This window comes from Lissotriton vulgaris, chromosome 7, assembly GCF_964263255.1.
Source record: "Lissotriton vulgaris chromosome 7, aLisVul1.2, whole genome shotgun sequence".
Classification (NCBI taxonomy): Eukaryota; Metazoa; Chordata; class Amphibia; order Caudata; family Salamandridae; genus Lissotriton; species Lissotriton vulgaris.
The window spans coordinates 105,482,084-105,506,440 of record NC_141695.1 but is presented as its reverse complement, the minus strand read 5'-3'; the positions used below and the strand labels follow the sequence as shown (position 1 = coordinate 105,506,440).

General features: G+C 43.8%; 1 protein-coding gene across 1 annotated transcript in view; it reads left to right on the top strand.

The window, feature by feature from the left end:
* LOC147700920 (killer cell lectin-like receptor subfamily F member 1) overlaps positions 1-24,048 on the top strand; it is a 94,692-nt gene extending 70,644 nt beyond the window's left edge. Inside the window, exons 4-6 of the mRNA XM_086928543.1 lie at positions 6,036-6,190; positions 9,299-9,405; positions 23,515-24,048. Coding sequence (XP_086784669.1) covers positions 6,036-6,190; positions 9,299-9,405; positions 23,515-23,632 — 380 coding nt within the window. The 3' untranslated portion in view covers positions 23,633-24,048. The remainder of the gene's footprint in view (positions 1-6,035; positions 6,191-9,298; positions 9,406-23,514) is intronic.
* Positions 24,049-24,357: the final 309 nt, after the last annotated feature.

The window sequence follows — 24,357 nt, the reverse complement described above, 5'->3', positions numbered from 1 at the left end:
GCTGAGGAAATGGAGGTGTGATTGATTCTTTGCATGACTGACTAGGTGTGTGAGTAACTCCATGGATGAGTGACAGTCTGTGAGTGTCTGTTTACACTGATTGTATCTAAGGTTATATTAGAGTCTGAAGAGGTTCATTGTATTATCACATAAATGATATCATCAGTGATGTGATCAGTAATGTCAAATAAGATGTCATCAGTGATGTCATCAGTGATGTCATTTGAGATGTCATCAGTGATGTCACTGACCATGTCATGAATGATGTAATATGTGACATCATCAGCACTGGATTGCGGGTGCGCAATATATAGTTAGTGCAACTAACTATATATGCGAATTTCAATGGTTTTGTGTGAGTAAAATAAGGTTTTGTAAATGCTAATCCCTAACTATATATGGTCTATAACCTATGGTTTTTCAGTAAATTTTCAAGGTTTTGTAAATGCTAATTCCTAACTATGGGGCTGATTATGATGGAGGATTTTCCGCATCCTTCGGGCCGGCGGAAGCCACCGCCGGCCCGGAGGATGCGGAAAATCCTCTGCGGACCCACCAAAGACCCACGGCCACATTAGGATGGCTGGTGGGTCCTGGTTTCAGTCCGCCGCTTTTCCGCCGTGGTTGACTTAGAACCACGGCGGAAAAGCTGTAACGTGGCTGGCAGTGTCTATCAGACACCGCCAGCCACATTAGGATGGTGTGAAACAGATGCCTTTCCACGGCGGCTTTTCCGCCGTAGAAAAGCATGTGTAACTTCACTGCGGGGGCCCATTGCGGGCCCCCTGGGTGAAGGGGGGGTGGGGAGTGCACATGGGGGGTACCTATGGTACCCCCCTGCATTTGTATGCAGTGATCGGCAGGCACCGCGCGGTGCCTGCCGCTTTCTGCATACAAATGAAATTATGCATTTTTACTATTGCGGCGGGTGCAGCTTGAAGCCGCACCCACAGCAATGGTAAAAATAGAGGATGTGACCGCCGGGGTGGCGGTCACATCCTAATTTGACAGGAGGGAACTCCACAGGCCATGCGGAGGTTCCCTCCTCCTCTATGGTCGCGGACGGACACAAGTCCGTCCGCGATCATAATGAGCCCCTATGTATGGTCTATAACCTATGGTTCTTTCAGTGAATTTCAATGTTTTTTTATAGCAAATATCAAAAGCTGTAAAATGTATTATTCTTTTAAAGGAAAAATATATTTTATATGTTTTTAATATAATTGTTTTATGCATCTGCCAAACCCTGACCTCTTAATAGTGCACTGTGGTGGAAATGATTTTGGGACTATGACTGGGGTTGGTCTGGAAATGCTTTTAAAGAACACCTTTCATCAATTGATGACACTTTTTCCCCAAACTGTCTTGGTATATTCCAATATATGCCAAAGACAGAAATGGAAGTGGTCCAACCAATTTTTTCCACAATTTGAGAAAGCACGGAAACATGTGAATAAATCTGTTTCTGCTTACATGAGAGACTTTAGAATGGATTTAATATACAACAATAACTTGCGTTACAACATGCAAGACATCTACAGAGGAGATGGTGTGCACTTCTCCGATGAGGGGAATAGAATATTCCTCCTGAATTTAAAACTGTGCATTGGAACCTACTTGTAGGTACCTAAATTAGCCACAGAACCCAAATGCTCTTTTTAGAGCTACCCTACCTCTGATCATTCAAAATGTTTATCTTTTTCTTACTTTTTTTTTTTCACCAAATACGCTCCCCGGTTCGCTTACCGGTGCGCGTACCGGGCGCTCCCCCGCGAAATTTTTCAATTTTTATTTTTTTATTTTTGCATATATCAGCGTCCTAAGCCCCCCTCAGAAAACCTAGAGGGTCCCAAAGTGTCTACCGTGCCCCCTTCTACCCATTCCGAACATTGTTTGTCCTCCATCTTGTGTCTCAATTCTACCGATACAAAAATGGAGGACTCCCGTAACGCTGCCGGTTCGCGTACCGGGGAGCGCACCGGTGAGCGCTCGTTAAAAAAAGATGGGAAAGTAATTTACAGAAAAACCACTAGAGACACTTTCATCAAATATAGAATAGACCCTACTACATAGCAGTCCCTACCATTTACCCAAATTTGATGGAATTCCATTGAGAAAATTATGCTGTAAGCCTGACTAAATATCCTGAGGTAACTTACCGAACAAAAACACTTATGAAGTGTTAGAATTGACAACCAATTAAAATGCTACTTTCATTATCTTCTATTATTTCATAACATTTGATTGGTTATGTACCTGAATATATATAAAGAAAGAGAGAGAAACACAGCCATTTTGACTACTACTTCCTGAAGTACATTTCAAGTGCATTTCAACTGAGAACTTAAACTTCTTTTTGAAAGGTAAGATGTTATTTTAAAAACTGAAATATGTAGTGCACTTTAAGTTAATTAGGAAAAGATTTTCTGATAGTTATATACTATTCCTCTGTAATAGTTATAGAATAAGATAGACTTCTCTGTTTTAGTTATGGATGGAGTTAGGCTTGTCTTGTATAATTATGAATTTACTTAGGCTTTATCACATACATTTTTTATATTTCTACTTCCAGTCTGATACCATACACTGCCCAAAGATAAAATCACTGTTAAAAAAACCAAACTACCTGTCTGAACTTAAACCCAACAGTGCCCTATCTGTACTGATATATTTTTTTAAAATTCAAATTACAGCACAAAAATGGAAGGAGAGCAAAAAAATACCATCGAAATTGTTCTGGAAAGCAACAAAGATACAGATATTGAACCCAATGACTCTCAACTTTGATGAATCACGGGACTATGAACTTCTTCAATGTGTAGAATCAGTAGATTTCCTGATTGAAAATGAGGACATTTCTGACAATCAAATATTAGAAGTTCTTTTAAAATTTGAAAACGAATCAGAGAGATAAATTTATATTTAATAATTCAAAAATTGTTTGAGACATTATTCATTTTTATATGTATTTTTAAACTAGTACCAAATTGATTATAATGTAAAATCAGACTTTAAATATACTGTGCAACTTTTTTGGGTAACATAGTAAGTTTGCTCATAGTTACTTCCTTTCTCCCACTATATTATCTCCAATGTGTATTTAACATCTCTTTATCATCTCCTGCATCCATGGTGTTTCTGCTTTCCTGACAGTCTATGCTATGAATCCCATATACCACAATAACTTCTGAAACAACATGCAAGATATCTACAAAGGAAACGGTGTATTTTTATTTTTAGACTCTGCATTGGTACCTACATGTTGGTACTTAAATAAAAAAAATAAAAATAAAAATACAGCAAAAAGAACAATTAATATACATACATTATTTGAACATTCTTTCATTCTATTTTCCCTATATTACGCTCCCCGGACCGCTTCCCTGTGCGCGTACCGAGCGGTCCCCCCGCAAAAAAACGATAATAAAAAAAAAAAAAAAATTCCCTCAGGGCCCTTTTAAAGCCCCCTCATCAAACCTAGGGGGTCAGGGAGGATGTACTCTGCCCCCTTATGCTCATTTCCCCCTTTGTTTTTGCCACATCTTGTGCCTCGATCCTACCGAGATACAAGATGGTGGCCGCTCCGGACTGTTTAGAATGTTCACAGTCACCGGGGAGCCAATCCGCTTCTCCTCGCGAAGTTCCGTTATGCGTCAGGTACGCGAACCGGGGCGCTAACCGGGACGCTGTCACAGATATATCTGTTTTTTAAAACGTTAATTTCTCAAAATCCACTGGAGCACATATTTTAAGACATAGCAAAGGCACGTCGGGCAAACCATATCTACAATTTTGCCAAGTTTCGTGTAAATCCATTCAGCCGTTGGAGCTAAAAGTGATTCCAACCGCCCTATGGAAAAATGAATGGGAAAAACGTGTTTTGGGACCCCCCTTTTTTCTCGGCCCCCCCTTGACGAAACCCCCCCAAAATTTTAAGGGCTTCTCAGAAACAAAATGTGCCATTTTCCTGAAAATTTCAGCCAATTCCGTCCACAAACGCTAAAGTTATTCGACATAGAATTTTCAGAAATCCCATAGGAAAAAAATCCTAACTATATATACCTACTGGCGACCGCCAGTGAGTAATATATATATATATATATATATATATATATATATATATATATATATATATATATATATATATATATATATATATATATTTATATACATATTTTTTTAATTTAATTAAAACATTTATTCTTTTAAATTGCATTATTTATATTATTTTTATTTAATATTTTATTTCATTACCCTTTGCACCCTAAAAACTAATGCCACCCTGCTCCCTTTAAATACACCTGCACCCCATAATCATAACCCACCCTTACTCGTTAAAATACCCCAACACCCTTAAACACTAACCTATCTTAACTCTATAAATATACCCTGTACCACAAAACCCAAACCTATCCCTAAACCCTAAAAAATACCCCTGTACCCCAAAACCCAAACCTAGCCCTAAACCCTATAAATACCCCCCCTGTACCTCAAAACGCAAACCTACCCCTGAACCCTAAAAATACCCCTGTACCCCAAAACCCAAACCGAGTCCTGAAACCTAAAAATACCCCTGTACCCCAAAACCCAAACCTACCCCTGAACCCTAAAATACCCCAGTACCCCAAAACCCAAACCTACCCCTGAACCCTAAAATACCCCTGTACCCCAAAACCCAAACCTAGTCCTGAACCCTTAAAATACCCCTGTACCCCAAAACCCAAACCTACCCCTGAACCCTAAAAAGACCCCTGTACCCCAATACCCAAACCTAGCCCTGAACCCTAAAAATAACCCTGTACCCCAAAACCCAAACCTACTCCTGAACCCTAAAATGCCCCTGTACCCCAAAACCCAAACCTAGCCCTGAACCCTTAAAAAACCCCTGTACCCCAAAACCCAAACCTACCCCTGAACCCTAAAAATACCCCTATACCCCAAAACCCAAACCGAGCCCTGAACCCTAAAAATACCCCTGTGCTCCAAAACCCCATACCTATCCCTAAACCCTAAAACTACCCCTGTACCCCATAACCCAAAACGTAATCTGAACCCTTAAAATACCCAAACACCCCAAAACATATACCTCAGTACCCCAAAACATATACCCCTATACCCATACTTACCTCATCCAAACATTAAAAAAAAAACATGCTTTTACCATTCATGCATTTACAACGAATTTTGTTGTAAATGTATGCGTGGTAAAAGCATATAAAATGTAATGCCATGCGTTATAATGGCATTGCGGAGTCATGGTACTTTCGTAATGTAAGTATGCGGAGTGATGGTATGCGGAAAGAAAGTTGCGGAATAATGGGTGTTTACCCTCCCCCAGTAAGTACATTGGTGACACGGCGGCCCACATCTCCAGCAACATACTCATATTTTTTCACCACCCATTTGAAAAATGCACAGGTCTCTCTCATTGATGGCCAGCTCCGACATACACTTTTAGACACACCTCCCGCCACAAGTTCTAGAATTGCGAACTTTAGAGCTGGGTAGCTACGTTCGAATCTTGGCATCAGCTCAACATCCTGTGATTCCAGGCAAATCGCTTTGTCTCCTCGTGCCTACCATAAATGAATGTGTTCTTCTGTAATGTAAATTGTGCTCATGACATGTTGTCGAGTTCGCGTTATATATGATATTGCAAGGAAAAATAAAGTAGGGAAACTCGAGTTCACACACTACTGAACACACACTCTTAAGTGCATCAGCAGTGCACTGTGAATCGGAGCGTTTCACAGGCCTGTCACAGATAAGAAATGCATCAAAACGAAATCCTACAAAACAATATATTACTGGCCGGCAGCAATTCATACCCGGACAACGTCGGGACGGGCTGCTAGTACTTACATAAAGATATATTAGCCTGTTCTGACTAAATGTGGGAAGAAGAAGCAATAATGTCTTTGAGCTGTTCGTTGTTTGTTGACCCATTACAGGCAGTGAAAAATGCTGGTAGTTGGTTGTAAATAGCTGCTGAAGCCTACCTCTCCCACTAATGAGCCTTTGATGCTCCCTTCTAGCTGGATCTGAGCTGAAAATGTGTCCTCCAGAATGGCTGCTGCATGGTGGAGAGTGCTACTACTTCTCGAGTGAACTGAAGAAATGGACCGAAAGCCATGAATACTGTTCATCCAGAGATGCCCACCTGGCAGTGATGCAAGATAAGGCAGAGTTGGTAAGGCGCTGTAGCCCTGGCTTCTCCACTAGTGCACTCCTAGGTGGACACTGGTTGGCGCTAGTCTACATAAGAGCTGGCCCACTTAATAATCTAAGTGCAGTGCTTAGTATAATACATAAAACTTGTTCTGTAAACAATAATAGTACCTCTATCGTGAATGGTTGTGAGCACAGAAAAGCCTCCAATGTGTAATCTCCCAATAAGAATCACATACACAAAGCTCTCTGAGTGATATACTCTGAGATGTTTAACCTCTTTGAGGCTCATGACGAGCTGAGCTCGTCATGAGCCACGGCGCTCCAGTGCTCATGACGAGCTCAGCTCCTCAGAGCCGTGGAACGCTTGCATGCGGGGATAATTCCCCTGCTGTGCTGAGCGTTCCACGGGAACGGGTGTGGCCATGACGAGCTGAGCTCCTCATGCGCACAGGAGCGCCGTGCCTCATAACGAGCTGAGCTCGTCATGAGCCTGGGGGCGCTGTGCGCACCCCCCTCCCCCCAGCACAGCGGGGGATTAACCCCTGCTGCGGGGCTAATATTAACCCCTGCTGCAGCAGAGCAAAGAACAAGGAGAACAACCTCCTCATAAAAGTACATTGGAAAAATCAACATGTACCTCACTCTTTCAGTCTTAGTAACTTATATATTCCAGGGAAGTAACCCACTTTTTCTCCAGTACATCACAAGCAGGGGCATCTACTTCCTGGCACACAATATAAGTCCACCTTGCGTGACTCAATGACAACACAATCCTTTCACAATTCTGGGCCTATATACACAAGCCACAAACTAGCCCTGACTCCTCTACTTTCTAAAAATCACCCTTCCTTGTGCCAGTCCTCAAAACGAGGCTACGCTTACAACACGGTGGGTAGAATGTGTACTAAATAAACACAGCATTAGAAATATATGAAACCGAGCAGACAAGCTAGAATCACTGTACTCTTTAAGTTAGTATAAAAATGGTATTGAAGTGTAGGCATCAAACGTATTACTACATATTTAAGGCGTTGGTGTGGTCATTACAAAGCAATGGTATTTAGGCACAGAAACAACTGATTCTATTTTTTCTGTAAAAACGCCCAAAACCATACTCCCCCGATCTAGAAAATTCAGTCCCTAAACAGAGCCCAAAACTTGGTAGCACTTAGTGGAGAGTTGCTTCTTATCACCCGCTTACCACCTACCCAAGAGATTGGCAGGTCTGGTTCCAGCTTCTCTACCCCATCTTTTGTGCCTTGTTGTGCCTTGGAAGGGTGGCCTGAATGACATGGAGAGCCTTGTCAGACCTGACTGCCAGAGGCTCCAGATGTGGAGAACCTGGCCATAGCCACACCATCTTCTTGGCTCTAGTCCTTCTTCTACAGTGAAGGCACAGACCTAAGAATGACACTCCTATAGCAGTATTGTCATGTTCCTGTTGCCCATATAAAATTAGTCATTGGAGTGCCCCTCTCGTCACCTCCAGAAGGCTGCCTAATGGGAGGAGGGGAATCCACAATGGCCCCTGCGGTCCTTATCCCACACTCTGGGCTGAACATATATGACTCCACAAAAAATCCAGAACACCCCCAAAAAATATAATGTAGGACCTGACACATATATACATATACATATATGTACATATATATATTATTTTTAATCTAAATTATGTATGACTTCCCATTCTTTACACGTGTCCAGCCAGAAGGACAAGCTTAGAAAAGGGATTAATGAGTACATGCTGTTGGTTCTGCATCAAGACCTTTCATGTATTAAAAAAAATATTTAACTCCCAAGAAATGTGTTTGCTTGGAGACTCGCTTTTGATTTACCTCTCTTTATACATTTATTCATCTCCCTTTCTCTTTCCTATGTTTCACCTTTTGTGTTTTTTCACACTTTCATTTTGCTTTCTCTTTCCCTCCACATCTCAAGTTCTCTCTCACTCTTACATTCTTTCAGCCTTTTTCTCTTTAGACAGAGCAAGAAGTGATAAGGAATGTTAATAATATGAGTTATCTTTCCTAGTTTGCATGTAATCATTGGAGAAAGTGGGTAATGTAATGTAATGTAATGATGTCTTGTAAAGCGCATGAATCACCCCACATGGGGTATCTCCGCGCTGTAGACCGCTGGGTAACCCTTCCTGGCTTTCCCTGTGAGATGGTCCCTACTGGGTATCTCCAAGGTGAAACCAGGCATCCCCGGCGTATGTGGGGGGCCGTTGTGGAGATGAGGCAAGCTAATTTCTAGAGTTGCCGAGTGTGATCCCTGGTTAGAGTAGGCACGAGGTGAGAATTATTGAGTTCGCTGACCCTGGTACACGACCCTGCCGCGTCGGGATTTGAATCCTGGTCCCGGGCCGTCCTCTGCTTCCCGGTCTGCTGCCTCTAACCAGTGAGCCACACCACTCCACAATAATGTGCCTAGAATCCCCCATATTTATGCTCACCCCTCTATCAGCCCTACTGTGATAAGAGGGCTGACATGTATTTGGCAAGTGTGTCGAAACATGTTGATATTTGAAATGGACGACAGAGACCTCATTCTCACTGTGCATCCTACTTCTGATTTTTAATCCTGCTCCAAGAATAAAAGGAATCGCTTTGGGTTTACATAGAGGTAGTTTTAGCAGATATCTGGACCCTTGCTTTTTCTGCAACATGTATCCTGACCTCCCTCTCATTGAGGTCAAAGCCATCCTGACGGTATTGTGTTGTCAGGGTGGGATGAGTCAGCCTATGATGAAGCATGCCACAATAATGTGGGGGAGTCTTTCTCTTCCATTCTAAATATAAACGATTCCCTAATACTTTTTATGCTATTGCATCAGCTGTGTGTCTGTAAGTGGGGAATATTTTGTAAAACTAGAAAAAAACCTGAAATAAAAATAATCGCATTCTGCAACACCTCAAAGTTCAACTATTTTTCCAAGCCTCCACCTTTACACTCCACCCACGCCTATGACCTGCTGCTAATCTTGCCTTTGTTGCCCCATGCCTTTAATCTGCTACTAGCACATGTCATACATATGAAAGATCTGGGCCAGGCTTGCCTTAAATCTAAAGATATATTTATACCATTTGGTTGCTAAATACTTGCTGACTTTGTTCGTTTTTGTCAGGACTTCTTAAGGTCCAAAATAATCAAGTACCACTGGATTGGCCTTTTCAACACAGCTCCAGGAAGAAGCTGGACCTGGGTGAATGGATCTGTATTGAATGACAGTCTGTAAGTTCCTCTACAGTATTTATATTTGAGATTAAACTTTGTTCGAAATAATTGTTTTATTTGTACAAGCAGAAGGATGCAGGTTTCATGAGGACTCAAGATGTTCCATGTTCTGTAGGAACTGCTCCAATGAGTGTGACCCCAGCATGGGCACATGATCGTTTGTAAGAGACCATAAAACAATTTGAATGATCCCTCTCATTCCACTGGGAAATTAATACAATTCTAGATAAGGAGATTGTTATATCACAGACTTTTGATGTACAGAGCCTGCCTTTACCCAGCAGACTTATCCCTTGGAAGGCAGAGGACATACTGGCTCTGGCATCACCTAGAAGAGTTATCCCTAATATAAAAATCATCTACATACATGTTCATATACAGCTTTGTCTGCAGTATTCTGTGGAGTGTGGCAGGCATGGATTTGCACCACACTGATACTGGAAAAATTAGGGGCAGATTTGCGTTTCCTGGCGCATCCCTGCATATCAGCAGGGATACGCCAGGAAAGATGCGTAACGCAAGATTACCATTGCGCCACCACAGATGCGCCGCATCTACAATGCGGCACATCATGGCGCAAAGATAAACTGATGCGTGTTGCATCTGCTGCCGTAAGGTTGGCGCAGTGCTGGAGTTGCGTCGCAGGCGCAACGCAACTCCAGCACTGTTCCAACCCTGCCTATGTTCAACATGGTGCGTCAAGCCTTACGCCTGCTTCAAGCAGGCGCACGGTTTTGACGCAACATGGTCGTAAAAGTGACACAGTCAAATCTTGTAGATTTCATTGCTTCACTTTTACGTGGCATTTCGGTGCCGGAACCCCCACCCTGCATCCGGAATGCCCACATGAAACCTGATGTAGGTTTCATGTGGCGCAGGGATTTACAACGTGACGCATCTCCCTAGATGGGTCAAGTTGTAAATAAGGCACAATGTGGCGCATGGTTTGTGCCGCCGCTTCGTCACAAAAGTGACGCAACGGCGGCGTAAAAGTGTCATATTGGGCATGTAAATCTGCCCCTAAGTCTTGAACACTCTCCACAGTGAGGTAGGCATTGTGCCATTGGCGCTGGCAGCATGTGTGGTACTTCAGTGACTGACTATAGGCAGAGGAAATATATCACCAAAGGGGGTACATTGTCAATATCCATGTATTGTATTGGAATAAAATGCAGAGCTGTGTTACACAGCATGTTATGGAAACAGTACTTGCCTTTCTAGTATTAGTTCACACGTTCACCACTACTAAAGATGGCCTCAGACAATGATGTTGTAAAGTGGGTGGCTCATCCACGTCCATTGTTTGCAGCATTAGCATTGACCAATGGCTGAAACAATGGTGAAGACAAGGGAGTCTCTATACCTGGAACTTCCGATAAGAAGGCAATTCAAAAAAGTTTGTCTCATTTGACAGAGTTCCAGAAGGTGGATTTCCTGTTTTTGGCAGATCCTTAGTTACCACTGTTGGAGCGTGGCACTAATACATTCAAAGGGCCTATATGCAGGATTGGGTCCAGGTGATTTTCAAAGGATGGTGGTCATTCAACAAATAAAGAAAAACTTGCGGAATCCACTTATCCAAATAAAAGCACTGCCTCACTTGTGTGACTGAGCCTAGTGCTCACGACAGGAACAAATCAAACCAAGGTCAATGGACACTTCTTGCAAGGAATAAGAAAATGACGTGGGATTCACGGGATGCACAACATCCTGGGCACCCATAGGTGTCTAGTTTTTACAAATGTGTGAGTTTGGTAAGTCTCCCCCAGTAGCCAGTTCTCGATATGTGCGGTGAGGTGTGGCGCAAAAGCCAGAGCATGTGATTCCGGAGCGTGGGGCTTACGGTTCGATCGCTGGCAGCAGCTCAACTCCGGCCCATAGCTCACCTAATCCCCCCGAAGGCTCCCAGCACCTGGATACCTCTAGGGGTGATACGTTCGCACTTTACAAATAGTTATTATTATTAATATATTTACTTTCAATACCATAAAGGTTTATTTAAAATATAAGAATCATTATCAGAAGACAAAAAGTAATTATGCTGAGTCAAATGAGCACCAATAAAGCATAAAAATAAAGCCAAGCCAGTCGTGAGAGGTCATAACATGAGGGAATTAGCTAAAACCAAAAAATTGTTTAGAAATGAAGTAGCATAAACTCACTCAAGTTGTAAGTCAAGGGAGAGTCTAAATATAGGTCATCAAGAAGACCGATATGTAGTCCGAGAAAGGTCATTTTATTAATCAGCAGACAGTATAATGTGGAGGCTGCTCGGTTGCAGGGAAAATAAAGTCTAACTATGAAGTCAGATAACAGTCCGCGATAGGGACTGCTTGGTATGAAAGCATGGAATCGTTTATAAGTATAAATCACATAAACAGACCGGTGTTTAAATTGAGCCGGTGGTTGCCGGCAGGGTTCACCATCACTTATTTTTCCTCATCGGATGTTTAATGAGAGTAAGAGAAGGAAAAACACACAAAGGAGAAAGATGGAAAAATTGTTGCAAAGGGAGAAAGCAGCAACCTACAAGAGTGGGATAAAGGGGAGAGGAGTGTCTGGTAGTTGATTAAAGAGGCATGAGGTGGATTCCAGGCTACAAAGCCTTTGTATTCGGCACTCCAACATGCAATAGCCACGGCCGGTGGCTTCTGGGCAGAGTTTAGGGCATCAGCACTCATTCTTTTTTAAAGAAAGCAATGAAACAGACTGTCTAAGAGTCTGCCTTTGTGGAAGTGAGTAAAAAGTCTGCTTCACATCCCAGAAAGGGCACATTTTATAGTTTAAGAGAAGTGAAAAATCACACACTCGACATTGTGTGATGTGGTATCATAGGGCTGTACTACCACAGGTCAATGACATAAACCAATCAACATTGTTGAAATTGTGCTACATACAAAAATTCACTGTAAAAAATGCCTTCATCATGAATGAATGCTAAATTCCCTTTACACTAAAAACCAGAGAAACAATATTGCACTGTTAAAGTAAACCAAACAATAAGCCATTTGAAATACAATTGTGGCTTGGGCAGTAGCAGGCCTTGAACATTTCAACATATGAGAACATCTCATAATGATTCCTCCTAAGGCACACAAGTAAATACATTTTATTCCGCAAGAAATGTAAATTTATCTAATCAAGTGGTAAGAGTATTTGATTTTTTTTTTATTTCATACTAAGCAACAAGCCTCTACCTGAATATTGATTCAGCCCTCCCTGACCTAATGCCAACCGAGGTCATAAGAACAATTAATGCGATATTGTTAGAAATTGGGGCTCCTGTTGGCAGAAGTATGCACTCTGTCCAAGCAGGAACCACAATCCTGGTCAGGGTAAATCAGATACACACCCCTAAATTGACCTGTGCTAGCTTGGCACAGAGCAGGCAGACTTAACTTCAGAGGCAATGCGTAAAGTATTTGTGCAACACTTCAAATAGTAACGCGGAGGAAACACCACAGAAAGACTCCACACCAGGTTAGGCATATAGGGCCCGATTCAAAGAACTAACTTAAGACAAAATCCTAAACTTACTACTTTTGTTATTCACAGAAGTTAGGATTTTGTCTTACGTTTGTCTTAAGACAGACTTAAGACAGGCTTAAGATAAAATCCTAACTTAAGTCTGTCTTAAGTCTGTCATGAAGATAAATCTCCAAATTTGTGATGCTTTGGTTCCTAAGCCAATGCAATGGGTTTCCTCACGGAGATGAGGGGATGTGTAGATCCTCTCACTGCCGTGACTCTAATGCGTTGGCTCCCATGATGAGGCGCGGGGTGTGATGTGCCGATTAAGTTCCCACAACAGCAGCAATGCATTGGTTTTGGTGCACACAGCAAATAATGCATTGGTTCCACTGTAGCAAGCACATGGATCCACATCCAATGGGCCAGGCACAGGAGCAGAGGGTAAAACCTTGATTTCCCTGAGTCTTAGAACAGGAGGCAAACCAGCATGGCTTTGAAGATCACTCTGGGCTCAAGTAAGTTAGTCCAATTCTTCCTCAGCAGGGCAGAGAGTAGCAGGGCAGCACCTCAGAAAAACAGCTCCTCCAGACCCTCAGTCCAGCAGAGTGGCAGTCCTTGTAGTAGCACAGGGTCAATCATCCTGGCATAGTTCTTCACAATTCCAGTAGTGTCTGATTTAGTGGGGTCAGAGACCCAGTATTTATACACAGTTTTGCCTTTGAGGTGGAGGTGACTTCAAGAGGGGCTTTGAAGTGCACAGTGGTCCTCCATTCCAGCTCTGGCTCCGAACTCACTACGGGGATATACAGCCCTTTGTGTGGGCACAAGACCTTGCCTACTGAAATGTAAGTGCCAGCTCCCCTATCCCGTCCTGCCCAGGATGACCCATCAGGATGTGGATGGCTCATCAGTCATACCTAAGCTCCCTTATTGTGTCTAGAGGGAATGCACAAAGTCCAGCTGTCACCCACACCAGATGTGTATTGAAGATAGGCTGCAGGCATACAGAGCTAACGGCAGAAAAATGCCATCTTTCAAAAAGTGCTATTTCTAAAATAGTAATGTTAAATTCTAATTTGCCTGCAGAGAGTATTTATCATTACCCTTCCAATGATATGAAATGTGACAGAGCTACTCCTTCTCAATCAAGAATAACAGCTTATAATGCTTGTAAAGAGGGACACCCAATGTTAACCTATGAGAGGGGTAGGCCTCACAGTAGTGAAAAACAAATGTGGGTGTTTTTCACTTTTATGACATGCAAAACTTAACAGTACGTGCCCTACCTTTCAATTACACAGCACCCTGTCCTATGGGCTACTTAAGGCCTACCTTACGGTTGACTTAGATGTAAGAAAAAAGGAGTTTAATGCTTGGCAAAGATTGTTATATGCCAAGTCGACATTGAAGCAGAACTGCACACACAGGCTCTGCAGTGGCAGGACTGACACATTTTTAAAGTGCTATGGGTGTGGGTGGCACAATCAGTGCTTCAAGCCCACAAGTAGCATTTAATTTACAGACCCTGGGCACAGGTTGGGAACTCTAATAAGGATTTACAGATCAATTAAATATGCCAATTGCGGATAAGTAAATCAAACCATGATTTAGAGGGATAGCACGTGTACTTTAGCACTGGTTAGCAGGGGTAAAGAGCTCAGAGTCCTAAGGTCAACAAAAAGAACTTAGCAAAAAGGTAAAGCAAACAGGCAAAGGTTCGGGCAAGACCACCCTAAAGCTGTCGGGTCTAACAAATACCACATGGAAGATGAAAGCAATTGAGAAAAAGATATGTTACTAAGCCCATGCTAAAGAGTCTTCCTCGAGAACAGTGTCTTTCAGCTCACTTCTCCCGAACTCGACGGAGCTCCTCTCAACCACGGAACTCACCTCGCTTTACCATTCCAACCTGGAGCTCGTCCTAGATCAGCTGGCACCTCGGAAACTAAAAAAAACAGAAGCATCCCCTCCAGGTCTTCGTTCTCCACTGACATTAACGAAGAAAGTAGACACCTAAGATCCATAGAAAGAACCTGGAGGAACAACCCCACCTCCCTCAACCGGGACCAACTCAAGGCAGCTTGCAAAATCTACTTTAACCACATCAAGAGCAAAAAGTCGTCCTTCTTCTGTTCTGCTCTAGACAATGCTAAAAACCGCCCCAAAGAACTCTTCAACATCATCAGAAACCAAACCTCCATTCCAGTGATAGACAACATGGTGGCGTCCAAATCCCAATGTGACGACTTTGCCAGCTTTTTCAGCGAAATCGATCATTCTGCCCTCCCTCCACCCCTCTGCAACTACCCACATCAGGCCAGCAACCTCAGCCATTCGCTGGTCTTTCTTCCGGCCTATCCAGGTTGAAATGATAAGCAACCTCATAGCCTCCGCCCAACCCTCGTCCCACGCCCTTGATCAGCTACCCCCGAGGCGGACCAAAGACCTGAAGCTCACTCTAGCCCCAATTTGGGCCAAGATCATCAACAACTCTTTGAGCGAGGGCTACATCCCTGACTGCCTTAAACTAGGTCAAGTCACGCCACTCCTAAAAAAAAACTGCCTTGACCACAAGGATATGAATAACTTCCGACCAGTTTCGAACCTTCCGCTCTTAACGAAAATTCTGGAAAGATGTGTGCTGTCTCAGCTATCCCAAACAAAACAGGTGATGGACCGAATGTGGATCAATGTCACACATTCACCCCAGTCCAAAGATCTGGGCCCAAATCCATCGTTTTTTTGCACTCCACACCACCCTGGGTTAGACAATGGCGATATGCAAATCAGCTCTGACCCTGTGCCCCAGGGGAACAGTCCAGTCCGAACTACAAAAGCCATGTCCTTCCCAGAACAGAATCAAGCATCCGAGGACCGGACCGGTTTCGAGGTAACACCTCTCATCAGCCCGACTAGCTTGACTCCAGTGGTGTGGAGTGCCTGGGACCCACGTCTGAGCATCCCCAGCGCACTTAGGGCGGAATTTGCAAACAAAACAGTTGATGGACCGAATGTGGATCAATGTCACACATTCACCCCAGTCCAAAGATCTGGGCCCAAATCCATCATTTTTTTGCACTCCACACCACCCTGGGTTAGACAATGGCGATATGCAAATCAGCTCTGACCCTGTGCCCCATGGGAACAGTCCAGTCCGAACTACAAAATCCATGTCCTTCCCAGAACGGAATCAAGCATCCGAGGACCGGACCGGTTTCGAGGTAACACCTCTCATCAGCCCGGCTAGCTTGACTCCAGTGGTGTGGAGTGCCTGGGACCCACGTCTGAGCATCCCCAGCGCACTTAGGGCGGAATTTGCAAACAAAACAGGTGATGGACCGAATGTGGATCAATGTCACACATTCACCCTAGTCCAAAGATCTGGGCCCAAATCCATCGTTTTTTTGCACTCCACACCACCCTGGGTTAGACAATGGCGATATGCAAATCAGCTCTGACCCTGTGCCCCATGGGAACAGTCCAGTCCGAACTACAAAAGCCATGTCCTTCCCAGAACGGAATCAAGCATCCGAGGACCGGACCGGTTTCGAGGTAACACCTCTCATCAGCCCGGCTAGCTTGACTCCAGTGGTGTGGAGTGCCTGGGACCCACGTCCGAGCATCCCCAGCGCACTTAGGGCGGAATTTGCAAACAAAACAGGTGATGGACCGAATGTGGATCAATGTCACACATTCACCCCAGTCCAAAGAGCTGGGCCCAAATCCATCGTTTTTTTGCACTCCACACCACCCTGGGTTAGACAATGGCGATATGCAAATCAGCTCTGACCCTGTGCCCCATGGGAACAGTCCAGTCCGAACTACAAAAGCCATGTCCTTCCCAGAACGGAATCAAGCATCCGAGGACCTGACCGGTTTCGAGGTAACACCTCTCATCAGCCCGGCTAGCTTTACTCCAGTGGTGTGGAGTGCCTGGGACCCACGTCTGAGCATCCCCAGCGCACTTAGGGCGGAATTTGCAAACAAAACAGGTGATGGACCGAATGTGGATCAATGTCACACATTCACCCCAGTCCAAAGATCTGGGCCGAAATCCATCGTTTTTTTGCACTCCAAAGCACCCTGGGTTAGACAATGGCGATATGCAAATCAGCTCTGACCCTGTGCCCCATGGGAACAGTCCAGTCCGAACTACAAAAGCCATGTCCTTCCCAGAACGGAATCAAGCATCCGAGGCCGGACCGGTTTCGAGGTAACACCTCTCATCAGCCCGGCTAGCTTGACTCCAGTGGTGTGGAGTGCCTGGGACCCACGTCCGAGCATCCCCAGCGCACTTAGGGCGGAATTTGCAAACAAAACAGGTGATGGACCGAATGTGGATCAATGTCACACATTCACCCAAGTCCAAAGATCTGGGCCCAAATCCATCGTTTTTTTGCACTCCACACCACCCTGGGTTAGACAATGGCGATATGCAAATCAGCTCTGACCCTGTGCCCCATGGGAACAGTCCAGTCCGAACTACAAAAGCCATGTCCTTCCCAGAACGGAATCAAGCATCCGAGGACCGGACCGGTTTCGAGGTAACACCTCTCATCAGCCCGGCTAGCTTGACTCCAGTGGTTTGGAGTGCCTGGGACCCACGTCTTAGCATCCCCAGCGCACTTAGGGCGGAATTTGCAAACAAAACAGGTGATGGACCGAATGTGGATCAATGTCACACATTCACCCCAGTCCAAAGATCTGGGCCCAAATCCATCGTTTTTGTGCACTCCACACCACCCTGGGTTAGACAATGGCGATATGCAAATCAGCTCTGACCCTGTGCCCACGATGGATTTGGGCCCAGATCTTTGGACTGGGTTGAGTGTGTGACATTGATCCACATTCGGTCCATCACCTGTTGTGTTTGCATATTCCGCTCTAAGGGCGCTGGGGATGCCCAGACGTGGGTCCCAGGCACTCCACACCACTGGAGTCAAGCTAGCCGGGCTGATGAGAGGTGTTACCTCGAAACCGGTCCGGTCCTCGGATGCTTGATTCCGTTCTGGGAAGGACATGGCTTTTGTAGTTCGGACTGGACTGTTCCCATGGGGCACAGGGTCAGAGCTGATTTGCATATCGCCATTGTCTAACCCAGGGTGGTGTGGAGTGCAAAAAAACGATGGATTTGGGCCCAGATCTTTGGACTGGGTTGAGTGTGTGACATTGATCCACATTCGGTCCATCACCTGTTGTGTTTGCACAGTCTCAGCTATCCCAGCACCTAGAGAACACGAATCTTCTCGACCCACACCAATCAGGATTCAGAAAAGGCTGCAGTACAGAAACCGCAATCCTAAATGTCCTGGATGATCTACACATGTTGCTGGACTCCAACCAATGTAGCCTTCTCATCCTCTTAGACCTCTCGGCCGCGTTTGACACAGTTGATCATGCCCTGCTACTCAATGTCCTTCAGGAGAGAGCATTTCTGGAAAAGATGGTTCTAAAATGGTTCTCCTCCTTTCTCAAAAACCGCACACAAAGAATCAAAATTAAAAGCTTTGAATCGGACCCTCTCCCCATTAGTAGAGGAGTCCCACAAGGGTCAGTACTCTCGCCACAACTTTTCAACATCTACATGGAGCCCCTTACATCAATTCTAAGGAAGTCCAACATCCCCTTCCACCTCTACGCGGACAACACACAACTCTATCTGGAAACCACTTCGATCGCAGACTTCCACAGACTGAACGGCACACTCACTGTGGTTCAACATTGGCTCTCATGCAACCACCTCAAACTCAATGAAGAAAAAACAGAAGTGCTCCTCATCTCGAATAAAGATGAAAACCCCCAAATACTAGAATGGCTCAAAGCCTTAAACGCCCTCAATGTTCCTCTTGTTCCGACAAACTCCGTAAAATCCCTAGGGATCACCCTTGACGCCAAACTCGACCTGAAAGAACACATCTCAAAAACTGCCAAAAGTGCTTTCCTTAACCTGAAACTTCTCTACAAACTGAAACCCTTCCTCCCCACAAAAGACCTGAAACAGGTCACTCATGCTCTGGTACTCTCCAGAATTGACTATGGCATTGCTACTCTGACTGGAACAGCCAAATCACACCTGGGACCTCTGACCTCTACCCTAAACGCCGCAGCAAGAATGGTCACGGGAACTAAGAAATACGGTCACATCTCCCCGGCTCTTAAGGATCTGAAGTGGCTCCCTAGTGACCAACGAGCCAGCTTCCGTACAGCCTGCCTCACACAGTAAGCCCTGCACACAGGCAAACCAGAATATCTGACCAACAAGCTCAATAAGGCCGGTCAGTCTAGGAACTTCAGAAGCTCCAACATGCTCCTACTCATTCCTCTGAAATCCCAGAAATACAAAACAGCTAGTAAATCCTTTGCGGGTAATGCTCCCAAGATATGGAACTCCATCCCCACCCATATCAGAATGATCGCCTCCTTCCCGAAATTCAAGATGCTACTCAAAGCCCTCTTCCTTGAGCGCTCCGGATCGTAACAAGAACTCAAGTTTGACTTTGAAAGACCTGATCTCTACGATCCCAGAGCCGGATGACCCGCTTCGATTCTCCGCCCTGTTTTGCGCACATGTTGTTACTGTACAGACTTTTACTTCGCCCATATGCTCCCCGCCCTGTTTTCCGTCCTCACTGTCTTTCTGATGCCTATCTGTATTTGTTGTGAAGCGCTCTGATACCCTCGGGTCCAGCTAGCGCTATACAAAACTTCAATAAATTAATAAATAAACACGATTTACTCCATTATGTTCAGCAGAAATAATAATTAATGGATGAGACATCCATTTAGAAGAAGATACGTTTGAGCCCTTCCTGAGGCCTAGATAGCATAAGCCAGGGAAATACACTTTAACAGATCATATTAAACTTGTTTCAATGTCAATAGTAGTATATTAGTGTACATGTGAATTTTAATTTAGTTTACTATTCTGCACATTGTTAATGATGCACAATTTTAACTAACACATAAAAACTTCTACAACTTCCCGCCTCTGATTACTCTATAACCACTAAAATCCTCAATCTATTTATATTATGCCCTGAATTACTTTATATTTCTTGTGTTTTGATTCTTTCAACATCTTGAGTTGCTTCTACACTCGATTTCGGCCATCTTACGTCTTCACTTTAACCCTCAGACTTTTGGACGATACATTTTTTCTCTTTACACCTACAATTTGAAAATATGAAATCGGAACATTTGAGCAAGATAACAAGCAAAACAATTACAAATATTAACACAACAATCCCACTTGACAGGATAGCTCTTTATTATGCCTCAGCCCAAGCTGTCAAACCACTCCCCAACCTTACTAAAACCCTTTCTAAAATCTCCCACTCAGGTAGCTACTGATTCCCATAAGTAACACTCTTCCAAAGTGTTACTTCAATAGAAACGTTAGTAATATTAGCAACATAAGCCTCTACATCTTTCTGTTATCTGGGATAATGGGACAGCACTATTTCCCCTTCAAAACCCTGCAAACTCCACTTTTGTTCATGAGAAGGATATCTAGCTCAAGACAGTTTTGCACAATCATCTTGCACATAGCAATTAATACCTTATTTATTTGTGTTAATGCACCAGCAGTGTTAGAAGCACATCAATCAACAAGCGTAGACAATCTTCTAAGTTTCACATCATTCGTAGTCACACCAACGGAATCATAGCCCCTAAGACATCCAGCACAACTTGGCCATAACCTCATTTCACTCTCTTCAAGCTAGCAGCATCACTGGTTTCATTCACATTGTAAACTTGAGGAAACACCAAAGCAAGATAACAGCAATTCATCCAATTATGAGGTAGGGTAAAACAAGCAGTCTTATCACACACATATTAAATTCCTCCAAGTATTGGTCCTTAAACAACCATAAACTCACCTCTCACAGCTTAACTTTTCCCACATGCGCCCTTTCCCAAAAACTCTATTGCCCTGGTTCCTATAGATTTGTAACGCACCATGTAAAAGTCACCCTTTCTCCTATACTCCAGTCTCAATCTTGGCTGCACGTTCTCTGATTTTCTCTTCATCTCTCCAGTCTTTCAAAAGTTCACTCTCTGTTCAATATATTCTTTATCAAACTCACACTTCTCTTAACTCAAACTGCATGCACACTCCCCTTTAGTCCTGTTAATATTTTGACTGGTGTGGTGTACTTTGTTTTTGTGTGTTTTCACTGGGTTACTGTTGCACAACTATTTTACTCATTGCCTCAGAGGTAAGCCTGACTGCTTTGTGCCAAGCTACCTGAGGGCTGAACACAGATTAATGTAGGTTTTGCTTTTGACTTCAGAATTGTGGTTCAGCTTGATTAGGGTTTCATGCCCCCCCCCTCAACCAGTGACCCAATTTCTTACAGTTGCTACCCCCCCCCGTGGTATTTCGTATACTCCTTCAATAAATTTGCATGAACATTATTTCGAAGACTACTTACTATTCTTTCCCTTCGTGCAGTGTGTTGTGGCTAACTTCATTATGAACAGTAGTCAACTCAACTTGTGTTGAAAAATTTACAACCGGAGAAATTAGGCATTGGTGGGTGGGTGTCAGTCTGCCCTCCATTTTCACTGGGATAGGCTTAGAATGGATTCATCTGTTTCTCTCTGAGAGTGCCTTGGGCTGCTCTTTGGGACCCTCAAGATCCCTGAGGCTGGTTGGGTAATGGGGAAGCTTTGGAGGCAAGAGGTAAGTTTTTTCTCTGTGTTGTATTGTGGATCTGTACACATATCCACCATGTAAGTGGGTTCTCTGGTCCCAATAGGGTCACTTCTTTGTGCCACTGGCATTAGTGAATCTTATGTTTTTATTAGGTGGAGAGGTGTGGTGCAGCGGCCAGGGCAGCTGCCTTCGGAGCACAGTGTTCACGCTTTGATCCCCGGCTCTGGTGGCAGCTCAGCTCAGCACCATGTGACTCTGGGCAATAGCTCACTTAGGATGACTGGGCTGTGGTTTGTCCTAATCCTGGGTAAGCAGGTGCTTTTGCCTTCCTTTTTTCCATCTCCTCCCCCAACCCTACCCCCCCCCCCGAGGTAATATAAAACTGTTCTTAAGAAGTTCAATGCTATCACTAGAAACATTCCTCCTGTAGAGTGCTGACTGACACGTTGGCACACTTGCAGGTTTCCAGAAATTTAGGTTCAGATCTGCCACGGCTTATTCTGTAAATAATCACACCCAGGAGGGTCTGTTGTGAAAAGCAAACATTGGTCTAGTCTAATCCTTGCACTAACGCAAATATGCTTCTGTGCCTACAAAATCTTTGATTCTAGCAGTCCAAGTTAGAGGGGACTTCTTGCAATGAGTGTCATAAGGGCCACTGTTTTCAGTCATTTCCACTTGGAAATTATTAAATTCTTATGTATATGTTATTTGTGAATATTAAATATCATATTTACATATTCAAGGGTAACATGCGTAAAGATTCTCATTACACGGTCATGTCACGGTCCTCAGGTGGCCTTTGTGAAAGAAAGGAATTCAGGTCTCCAGGAGTCAGGCTCAAATCGATTAATTTATTAATATACTTATAAGGCACTCGTGTCACTGAAAGAAATCCTAGAGATGGGAGGGAAAGCCATCAAAACAACAGAACAAAATGAAAGAGCGACACAAAACAGTTGACAAAGATACTTTTGAAATTTTTGTGAAAAAAAAATTTGCGCGATATGGAATCTTTCAAGCAGTGAGAGGGAGCCAGAGCTGAGGTCTAGGGTAGATATAAAGTGCCATGGAACTATGCACTTACTCCGAGATTAGTAAAACTAGGTACCATTACACCCTGTAAATACAGGTTTTATGGTTGGGTATTTGCCAAGTATGTGAAGTGACTTGAATTTATAGGGTGCCATAGGAAAAGGAAGATTTAACGACTGAAAGAGGTATGCACCCTTTAAATGTCATCATATTCAATCAGTTGAAATATGCTTGAGGGAAATTAGGTGGGCACATTGTTCACTCCAAAACTCAGAATTCCTATTCCTGCTCCAATTCCTATTAGTTTAGAGGTCGGAATTCATAGGCAGACCTAGGACTATTCGTCTCTTATATAACCTAGAGGAGGCCTGGAGGCAGCATGGTAACAATGAAAGAAGCATCACTTCTTTCATTGTAATGGGTGCCCTGTTCTCCTTCTGAGATAACTGAACAGCCAGGACAGTTATATGAGAACTTTGCTCATTAGTGCGCATCTTGCATGGTTTTGAGTGATAGGTGGGCCCTGTGCAGTGCTTAATTTGAGCTGGTGGTTTCAGTGCTCGGCACCAGCATTTAATTCGTTTCCGGTGCTCAGCACTTAATTTTCATTACCACACTTATGACACTATGCCACATGGTGACACTGCTTATCTAATTTAGAGATGAGCAGAACAACGGATGTTTATGAATACAATATACTAAAAATACTAATACCTGCCATTCCTTTAGTTTTAGAGACCTGGAATAATCTGAACTGTCGCACTTACAGGTGAGAGAGATGGTTAGGAGTTGTTTTGGCAGCGATGAAGGGGCGATGGGTGGTGCAAGCTGCAGTGGCCTCCTGGTCAGGGCCCTAGCAATTATAATTTTACAAATTAGGCACTGATGCTGTGACACCATTAGCCCATTGCTTCAGATATATTTCCCTTTTGTACCCGCAGGCTCGCAGTTAAAGGCTCTGCTGATGGTGATCGATGTGGATCAATTAAAACTACTTCCCTTGAATCCACCGCTTGCGACACTGAACTACGGTGGATCTGCGAGAAGCATGCCAAGTGATCCAGTTGCACATCGGTATCATAGACCTACAATGCCGCAGCAACACACTCCTAGTCCTTGTTTCACAATCATATGTGATGTAACTACCAGCGGCCAAGATTTGTAAATAGCTCCTTTAGAATGTCTCAGAGGAAAACCTTAACTTCTGCAGGAAATGTAACCCATGAGTAGAATGTCTCTGTTTTGTATGGCTTGTTGGCCTCTATCACAAAGGTAACATCTCCCCCTGTGAGAGGGAGCCCTTGTGAGTGAAACATTTGTGTTTCTGCACGTCTGCATTTAAGTGGTATAACCACTGGTACAGCCTTCACCATATTTAATGAATAGGATTCATAGAAGGTACTAACTATAGCATACTTTATCAAAGGTGTCTCAACCGAAACGTGTCATTTGTGCACAATAAATGTCGTGCATCCAACTTTGCGTGCCGTATACTTGCTTTCATTACTGGATTGGATTTGGACATATATTTTGTTGGTCGCTGTCACTAGCACCAGCACTGTAAGGCAGGTTTAACAGCGCTTGGGAATATATATATATATATATATATATATATATATATATATATATATAAAGGCTCCGGAAAAGAAAACTAGCACTCGCAGGGGGTGAAATCCCTATTGGATTTATTTGGCACAAAGAAATTAGGTACAAATGTGTTTCAGCAGTACGCCTTCGTCAGTGTAAGGCGGCCGCCATGACGCTGTGCATTTAAGTAAACAAAC